The 10,458-nt window shown below is 30.5% G+C and overlaps 1 protein-coding gene across 8 annotated transcripts; it reads left to right on the top strand.

The window, feature by feature from the left end:
• Positions 1-5,528, top strand: LOC107625634 (thymidylate kinase). 8 transcript variants are annotated; one of them, XM_088503656.1, is made up of 8 exons: positions 1-440; positions 626-738; positions 2,162-2,219; positions 2,558-2,914; positions 3,885-3,996; positions 4,160-4,219; positions 4,740-4,844; positions 5,147-5,528. In XM_088503656.1, exons 3-8 carry the CDS (start codon positions 2,182-2,184, stop codon positions 5,264-5,266), a joined length of 792 nt encoding a protein of 263 aa, XP_088359782.1. In that variant the 5' UTR covers positions 1-440; positions 626-738; positions 2,162-2,181; the 3' UTR covers positions 5,267-5,528. The 8 variants fall into 8 exon arrangements, with proteins under 8 accessions (XP_088359782.1, XP_088359784.1, XP_088359786.1 ...); XM_088503658.1 differs by having other exon boundaries at positions 3-440; positions 5,154-5,528; XM_088503659.1 differs by having other exon boundaries at positions 48-440; positions 689-738; positions 5,154-5,528.
• Positions 5,529-10,458: the final 4,930 nt, after the last annotated feature.

Raw genomic sequence — 10,458 nt, forward strand, 5'->3', positions numbered from 1 at the left:
CACTAGAGCTGGAAAAAAATAAAACCTATACTCACAATCCAAAGTCCAGTCTCTCCCTGAACCCTCGCTAGGACTCGGTCCCTCACAGCCGCTCAGCCATTCCCTCCCTGGCAGGCTGGCAGTCGCAGCCGCCGTTGTGAGGCATCAGCGGCGCTATCCAGCCTCCAAGGTCCAGTCTCTCACTCTCTCCCTCGACCCTTGCACATTCACACTCCACTCTCCTTTCTCCGCTACACTTAACCCCCTGCACTTCGCGTAGCCGTGGTCCTCCCTTACACTTCCCTTGCACTTCGCAGCCGCTGCCTTGACTCCTTTTCAGTTCTCAGCTGCTTGGTCTCCGTCGTCCCCTCCGCTCTCTGAATATCTGCATTTAGAATGGAGACGTCTCAAGTAAATTGGTTGAACTCAACTCGGACTATATTTATCCTTATAGAGATCAGGTACATTTTCATACTTGTAGTTTTTATTTTACTCTTTTGGAACTGAAATTGAACAATGTCCTAGTTATGCTGGATTCTGGAAATGCTTTATATATATTATATATGATTTCTGAATTCTGAGGCCAGTAATACTGTTTGCATCCTGAATTTCTAATTAAATAGATATTTAATTCTTTGGTGTGTAGGTTCTCTCTTACATCAGTGATGACAAATTTTTGAGATCTGACAGTTGCAATATCGGTTCGCAGGGTGGTTTTGACATGATTTGCAGTGGAAGGACAAGATTGAAAATCAGCAGGTGCGATGCATAGTTGCTATATGATTAGTTCATTTGAGTTCTTATTTTGGCTTGTTTAAGTATGGACAACAATACAATATAAGAATAATTTGATTTACTTATGTGTGAAGTTCAAACAAGCTGATGAAATAGCAATGTAATTTGATTTACTTTTGTTTTTGCTTTGTTGTTGCTGAACCTGTTGTGTTTAAATCAAGACCTATATTTTGATTTGTTGAACTTTCAATTATGTTAGTTATTGTGTTGTATGACTGCAGTTTGTGACTTTATGAAATTGAACTTGTTACTTCTAATGTGTTGGTATTTTATTGCATATTATTGGCTGAAAATGGCATAGGACAGGTTTTTAATACACCAAGTATGACCAGGACAGGTAAAACTGAAAAACCAAACCGCACCAATCCAATTATATTCGGTTTGGTTTGGTTTGGTTGGGCTCAGACAAAAAGACCAAACCAAACAATCCAATTAAATTCGTTATGATTGGATTGGATGATTTTTTCTATCAAAACCAATAAACCAAACCAAACTGCACTGTGAACACCCCTACTTATCGGTATGGGTCTGCTAATAGTTCATTTCTATTCTTGTGGTGTGAATGTTAAAGTACATAATTTGTGAATGATATAGCATATACTTTCTGGGTGTCTAAATATTGGTGAATTAAGAATGATTCTGGTAGAAAGGCCTGATTTCAGTGTAGAGTTTTATGTTAATTGCAGTAGAGATACTTTCATTTAACATTGGAGAGGAGAAGGGAAGAAGAGACTAAGGATGAGGTTAATTTGGGAGTTAGGGTTTTATTTATTGAATTTGGTTGGGTACCAATTTGAGTCAAACAAACTCATCTGGTAGCATCCTGCACGTGAGTACATAACCATCCACACCGGCTCTCCGTAAACGGCAGTGAGGCAAAAGTTCTCTCAAGGACTAATGTGATTCAAGGAAAAAATTTCGGGTGCCAATTTGATGCAAAAAAAGTTTTCCGGGACCAATTTGATTAGTCTGAAATTTTAGGGGATTAACTTAAGCATTTACTCTCTTATTTTCTATGTAAAATTGAACAATTTAAACTTATTTCGTAGTGTTGAAATTGATATGTTTTCTATTTTATTGCGTAAAATTTTAGTTTTTGTTATAAGAAGTCTGTCTATGTATGCATACATGTAAACTTTTTTTTTAAACTTCCATACCGTGCTCTGAAATATAGTAGAAAACAAAAGCGCACCAAAACCATAAAGATGAATATTTCCCCCAAAAAAGAAAAGATTTTGATGGCAATCAAATTTCCATTCTTAATTTGTCATTACCAAACAGTTCATTAATCTGATTTGATGTGTTTATTACTCCTCCACTTCTTGCCCATTTTCTCCTTGAATTTCATGATTGTGCTTTAATTTTATATGTTACTATTTTGGTTCAGTTTAAGTGCTGGGGGAGGATATGATCTATGGCACTTGTACCACAGCTTCTAAGTCACTGTAAGAACCATTTTCTTCTTAAGGTTTTAACTTCAAATCTTATCCTATTCATCAAAATTTGAGCATTGGTCTCTCCACCCCCCCCCCCCCCCTTCTCTCTCCTTCTTCCAACCTTCTTTTCAGCTATACTCTTTGAAAATTGTACCCGATCCATAGTTCTTAGTTCAACCGGTGAAAAGTTTTCTCTTTGGAAGAATGCAAAGGCTTGCAATGTTTGTCGTTTCTTTATCTTTCTTTCTTTTTTTTCCCCTTTTTTTGTGTTCATACCAGATTCTCTATTCTTGGTTTTTTCCCTTTATTTTTGTACTAATATTTAAGGGTTTGTTTTTCTTTTACAGAAGTTTCAAAACACTAGTGTTGCAGAAATCATTCAATTTTCGGGTTCAGTTCTTCTCCAATTGTTCTCCTAAGAAGCTAAGAATGGATAATAATCTTAATTGTAGCATTGAGGGCAACAAAAAGGGGTCTAGAGGTGCCTTGGTTGTCCTAGAAGGCTTAGATCGTTCTGGAAAGTCCTCTCAGTGTACCAGACTAGTCAATTATTTGGAGGGTCAACGAATCTCTGCTGAGTTATGGAGATTTCCTGACAGAAACACTGATGTTGGGAAAATGATATCGGCCTATCTTACTAACACTTCACAATTGGATGATCATACTATTCATCTCCTCTTTAGTGCCAATCGTTGGGAGAAGAGGTTTTGTGTCTCCCCCACCCTTTCAGATGATTATAAATGTTTACATTGTTATCAGTCATTTGCTTTCTGTGTATGTTAATCAAATTTAAGGTCTTTGACTATGATTGAACTGAATTTGAAACCTTTAAATTTTGAATTTTCACTTGAGAAAGTGAAGTATCATCTCTCACCTTTGAATGTTTTCTCTCCCATATTTTCTCTTGGTCCCACTTATGAAATAAATGGTGAGAGATTACACTTTATCCTCTAAAGTGAAATCCAAAATTTAGAGGATCCAAATCCGACTGAATTCTAGTGGTAGTATGTTAGAACTCCTACACCTTTTTTTTTTTTGCTTTGGTGGAGGGGTTGTTTGGAGGTTTCAATGCTGTCGTGGTTAACATAGATAAATGAAGATTGGGCGTATAAACAATGAGATGGAGACCATACCATGGACCTTTATTGAAGTAGGAACAAGGAAGCTCAGGTTGATGGGTCCAAAAAACTTATGCTTTTTGTAATCCAAACCATATTGTGTTGGCATAACTGTTGGCTTAGCTTGTGATGTTATAATACCCAATGTTAAAGTACATGCAAGTTTTCTAGCTCTGAGGGAAGCATACCAAAGGAAGCTAGAAATACATCTGAGTGATTCTCATGACTATGCTAATATGGATGATTTGACTTTGCTGATATTGTAACAAGATGTATATCCTAGACCTTTGGACTTATAAGCTGATGTTTCTTGGAGATTTTGTGACATTGGGATTATCTGTGTAATTTTGGTAGTGTTTTTTGTTTACAAGTAAATTTCCAATGTTAATTTGAAAAATCTTAAATCAAATAAATTTTTATGTACTTATGATGGATAGTTTTGACTAGTACTATCTGCAGCTTATAAAATTTTAAGTATTTTTACAAGTTAAGGTAGTTGCCTGAAAACATTTGAACTCAGATCTTACATTCAGTTATGTGTGTGTTGGCTTTGTAGGTCACTGATGGAAACCAAACTCAAATCTGGAACAACCCTCATTGTTGACCGCTATTCGTATTCTGGTGTGGCTTTCTCCTCTGCCAAGGGACTTGATATTGAGTGGTGTAAGGTAAATGTCTTAAGTAATCTGTTTTCTGTTGAGGGGAAAAAATCAAGGGCGCAAAATGAGAGCTTCTATTCTAGTTAAGAGTTTGTGTATTGTGTATTGTGTTTTCTGTTGACTACACTAATAGGTTCTATCTCTATTAGTTAATCATGAACCCATTTTGCAGGCTTCTGAGGTTGGGCTGCTTGCTCCGGATCTGGTAGCTTACCTTGATATTTCGCCAGAGGTAATATGAAACTTCTTTCTGTGTAGCCAATAGAAAAGTTCTGTTTTGGCCTTTTGGGTTAGTTTTAAGCCTCAATTAAATATCTGCTTTGTTAAAAAGAAAATCTTATTTTCCATTGGTTTTTATTTTCTTTCATGCTGGGAAAAAAGATTTTTTATTCTGCTGTAAAAAAATCCATGCTTCTTTTCTGAAATGTGTTTCTTGGCTCTCTTTCTTTGTTCCATCTTGCTGGGATTGTTTTGAAGTAAAGGGAGTGTGGGAAGTTGGGACAATAGTTACATTATACATGTTTTACCATTTTCCAAGAGGGTGTTCTGTTCTTAATATAGAGTATGAGTTGTGCTATACTGCTATTTCGTTTGTAACATTCATGCTTTGATATTAACCTGCCTGAGCTGCACGTGGTTTTCTGACCTCTTTCGGTGTTGTTGGCTAGCATAATTAAGTATTGGTTCATTCATGTTGCTGACTATTATTGTTTTGTTTATTTGTATTTCCCCATACATTCCACATATATCAGAAAGCCGCAGAAAGAGGAGGGTATGGAGGCGAGAGATATGAAAAGTTGGAGTTTCAGAAGAAAGTTGCTGAAAGCTACAAAGCTATTCATGATGTCTCCTGGAAGGTAATTGGCTGCTTGTATGACCTTTCCTCCTGAAATTAAGTTTGACATTAAGGCTATATTTGGCAAAATGTCTTAACATAGAAAATATAGACATTAGGCAATGAAAGATAATGTCTATCCCAACTCTCCCCAGTTTTATGTAGACAAAATTTGCCGAATTTTGTTACTGATGTTTTACTTGTTCCGGACCCGTATCTGTTTCTTTCTTTGAACACGTTGATGCCTTTTTATATCCTTCTATTATGTCTTTTGTTCTTGTTTTTGCCTTTGTTCCTCCTTCTCTTTCCACTGGCTTGGTGCAGTTTGTAGATGCTTTCCAACCCATTGAAGATGTGGAGAAACAGTTGCAAGAGATAGTGTTTGATTGTGTGACAGAGTGTCAGAAGGGGAAGAAGCCACTTTCCCTCTTGTGGTCAAAATAGACTTATTATACTCTTGAAAGGGATGTGGACAAATAAGTGAGGATTAAATGATTAATCATGACCCTTATACTGGTCGGTTCTGTTTATTTCATTCCTATTTCCTATGTATCATTAGTTAGAAATTTGTTTTCTGGATATATATATATAGGCAATTTGTAATCTTGGTGAGAGCACTGTATAATTAAATCTCTCTGAAGTTGACCTTTATACTTGCACTACACTAGATTTTCATGGTTATGGTATTGAAATTTTTATCCACCAATTTGGCTTTTCCCCATAATCTTTTCCTACTATTATATATGTAGTTATGTACTAGTAGAGTAGCCCGTGCATTCGCACGGCAACATATGTTATTGTTTAGATTTGAAAAAGGATAAGATTAATTTTGGAAAAAATCTAAGTTATATTAAATAATATCAAGTAAAAATTGTATATATAATTTGAAATATGATGTTTAGCAAAGGAATATGATTAAAAAAAGGATTAAAAAAAAAATATAATATAATAAAAATGATCAATATAGTAATAGAAAAAACTCAAGTATATAACAATATAACATTCATTATCTAACAACTATAATTTATACTAGATGTGCATAATTTAAATTTAAGACACTAATCTAAGATGACTACCTGTTTTTATTTTAACAAAAAAAAAAAATCTTATTAGAAATAAATATCAACATTCTCTAAAAAGATGAATTTTTTTAAACACCTTACTTTTTAAAATTTTTTATTTATTCTTATTTATTTTAATTTATGTACTGTACTTTATATTTTATATCTTCAATGAAATAAAACAATTTTTTTCATAAATAACCAACACAACAAAAGCTCAAATGTCAAAATACAAAACTCTTCAAAAACCATAACAAAAATAATAAAACTTCAATTTTCTAACATTACATAAAATCCAATCCCTAAACCTAAACATTATCCTAACACATAGTAACTTTTAGCCTGAATCTATCGACAAAATTATAAAAACCTATAGAAATATGGATACCATTTTCATCATCAACCTACAAAAAAAACTCACAATTTTAAGAGAACTTCATATGGCATTTAGCTCAGAGTTTTTCAGTTTAATAGATATCAATTTATCCAAATGAAAGATTATTTTGAACCAGATAATATACAATAGTTAATCAACTACATTTCAATTTTATTAGTGTAGCTTTAGCTACATATCAACTTTATCAAAATTAGTCGATCTATCATCAAAATTAAAACCTGATTGATGAAACCCACTCCTGAACACTCTTGTCATTATTACAAGGTCTACAATTATAATTACATCATTGAACAAAACATCACTAATTAACCATTGTAAAAATATTGAGCAATAAAAGTGATACTATACAAAAGAAGTCAGAAACAGGATGAATTTGGTAATAATCATTATGTAACTAATGGCATACTATAATCAACAAATCATAAAGTATGATCTATATTTTATTCACCAAACTAGTGCATAAAGTAAATTATACTTGAAAGTAATGCCCCAAGACAAACAACAAAACTAAAGATTCAAATTTAAATATAAAAAAGTAAGACTAATACAACCAATTAGGAATATAAAAAACATAGAACCTCCTTTGCATAATGTGACCAGGACAGGTTTATGATTGAAGAGAAAAAAAACGTGAAGGATTATAGTAGAATTTGAATTCAAATTTGCAGTCAACATTATAATTAAGTTATAGTTCCAACAAAGTACAATAAAAAAATAAAAAAAAATAATAGTTCCATTTATATAAGAAGTAATCCAATTTTAAATTTTTTTCTCCCCTAATTACGCTCGTTTAGCTTAAGATTATATTCTTAAGTCACAATAGAATCAAAGATTATGACCTCAATCCATAACTATATTAAATAATGTCAAATCTTCATAGACTTCATAGAATTATACCAAGTTTATTCTTGTGCCCAATTGAAACTTTGGATAATTTAGAGTTCTATCCTAATATCCTCAATAGCAATCATAGTTGTAATCTGTCATGAAGTATTCCACTTTCATAAGAACAAAAAATAAACTATTAAATCTCATTAATCATAATCAAAATCAAATCAAGGATGTTGAGTAATTCACAACCTCTCTATGGGTCTAAAATGAAAACAAATAAAAGGAAAATAGTTCCTTCAAAAGAATATTAATGTCATTAATTAGTGTAAAAAAAGTTTTAGAATGAAAATATATAGTCATACACATTAGTTATTTAGAATTTTGGCCAGTAAAAATTAAACCTTTAAATCTCTATAGAAAACAATTATTGATAATGTCTATAAAAATAGCTATACTGAAAAACTTAACAAAAAATATATCATATTCCTCAAATATCAGAATTTCATAAATGATGCATTGTCAGTTCACTACAAACCAAAAAAAAAAAAAAATGCTGCAGCCTTCACTATTTTCATAACAATATGCACAAGGTCATAACTTATTATTCTTGTAAAAATGCACAAATCAAATTACAAAATAAAACAACAATTGAAAAAGATAGTTACCACTGAAGAGAGCCAACCAAGATTAAAGAATTAATCAACAACTATGGAAAGAGTAGACATTTCTCTACGAATAATAGTAATGCAATTTCATTTAAGGTGTAGAATCGAACCAAAAGATTAATGGCCATTGGAACTTAAATGTAAATCAAGAAATATGGTCTCCTATGCTATATTTACAAATCAATTTAAAATTAAAATAAAATAAAAAATAATAATCTTAAAACATAACTACTTTCCATTATTTAAGATCTAGAAAATACTATAAAAAAATACAAATTTTGAAGAAATAAAAAATAGGATATAACAATAAAATAGTAACAATAGTAATAACAATAATAATTTTAATGTCATAAAATATAAAACATGTTATTAAATAGTATTTTTTAATCTAACTCATACCAAATAGAAAAAGCGATATCATCATTAAGAGTGGGTATATGCATACAGACCATACTTTTTCATCATGGCCTAACAAAGTGAAAAAAGAAAATACAAAAATAGTTCCCCTATTCAATATCTAAGCAAAGAAATAAAATAAATTTCATTTCAAAAAAAAAAAACATGGATATCCATAAATCAAGAACTGAATTTTTTAATTTTTATTTCGTGAGCAAATTAATCAATCTTTAAATATTAAAATGATAGTTTGTTCCACAAGTCGACCAAAAATAGATAAATATTCCACACCTCACCACAAGAAGCAATTATCTTAATTTCTAATAACACAACTCCTAAATAAAAAATGTAAAATTTTTTAGTCCCTTAAACTTATTAAAATGTACAAATTATCCGATATACGTGCATTACACCTCTTTAAACTTTTAATTACGTGCAAATTGCTCCTTTGAGCTTCCCTAAGTTTGCAACTATTACACCCTAAACATGTGTTATTTTTACAACCAATCAATAGAATAATTATCACCAGGCCTAATTTACATACCTTAAAATGTTTAAAGGTTTAATTTATACACTTTTAATTCAAGGCCTAACACGTTCTTGAAGTAAAGTACAAAGAAGTGAAGTACAATTAACTTGACATTAGCATTCCTTGATTAAATGTAGAAAAAGTAAAGCAGAGGCAAGAAGATATGACAAAACAAGAGAGAAACTCGTATGATTAGTCAAAGAACACACTTATGCCGATAGCTGAAGTATTAAAAAAATGAACTATTAAAAAATGAAGATTATGAAAACAAATAAAAATAAAAAGTCATGGAAATAAGTTAAAATAAAAATGTAAAGATTATGAAAATAAATTAACATAAAAATAAATAGTTAATGAAAATTATTAATATAAGGATTATGAAAAATAAATGAAAAAATAATTAAGGATATATTTATTTTTTTTATAAAAAGATTTACTCCTCCTTCTTATAAATATTAATGAAAATATTTGGTCCTTCTTAATAAGTTTATTATTAAATCTTTTTAACGGTCTTTTAATCTAATTTTTCATGTTCTTTAATCTTATAAGATTTGAAGAGAAAAAAAAAATAAAAATTCTAATTACATTGATTAAATAAATAGTATGTCTACTTAGTAATTATCACTCATTTAAAATTACATGATTTTTTTTTTATTCTATTTCGTATGAGTTGATATTATAACATAATATCAGTGAATTTATTAAAATAGAAAGGATGTTGTTATTTTTATTTATTTTCATAATCTTCATTTTTTTATTTGTATTCTTATTTACTTATTCATGTTAATTAAAATTACTAAAATTAAAAAAATTATTTATATAACGATAACGAAATTAAATAATAAAATAATTAAAGATATCATTATCTCTTTGTAAAAGGATTTAATTTTTTTTCTTAAATATTGTACTTATAATTAAAAGTATTAGATAATAAATTTTTACTATTTGTAAACATAATTATTATCATCATATTGTAAACATAATAAGTTTTATGTATTAATAATTTGACTATAGCAATAATAAATATATTTTATATTATTATTATTAACATACATCATTCTCTCTTTTTTTTTTTTTTTGTTTCTTTGTAAAAGTTTAAAACAATGTCCCGCACGTTCTTGTTTTCTTAATCCATTTAAAAATGTAAAATCCTAACAGTTTTCATATTAGAACATAAATGATAAAAAGAAATTCAAAGGAGATTGTATAATCTCACGTTGTACAAAACAAGAAGCCCATTTACCCTAAGCAAATCCAAAACGTTTCGGCCCAATTTTCAAACATAATCACTCACATTAATAATAATTTTCTTAAACTAAAACTTGCACCAAGTATGACAACGTCTGCATCAACCTGTAGTGGCAGCCTTTTATGTTTGTAGTTCTTCATGCAAGTCAGACGAAGGAAGCTACGCGGTAATTGCCTTATGTACACACCTTACTATCTATATATATGGATGTTTTTTTCAATCCACACCACAGAACTTCTCTTTGAAATTTTGTTTTTTAAAGTAAAATTTATTTTAAAGAAAATTCAAAATTATAAAAAAATGACATGTCAGCACTAACTCTTCTTAGTTCACTAGTATAAAAGATTTATCTACATGCTTCCAGTATCAAATTGAGGCTGGAAGCCACTTTTTCTTTGTGGAAAGCGGTAAAGTTTCATCATGAATTATGTGAATTCAATCAGGGAAGCATTTCAGAAAGGTAAATTACTGCACACAAGGAAAGTGAGAACTGAAATCGCATAGCCTG

Source organism: Arachis ipaensis, chromosome B2 (genome assembly GCF_059453495.1).
Source record: "Arachis ipaensis isolate K30076 ecotype BB chromosome B2, ASM5945349v1, whole genome shotgun sequence".
In the NCBI taxonomy this organism is placed as follows: domain Eukaryota; kingdom Viridiplantae; phylum Streptophyta; class Magnoliopsida; order Fabales; family Fabaceae; genus Arachis; species Arachis ipaensis.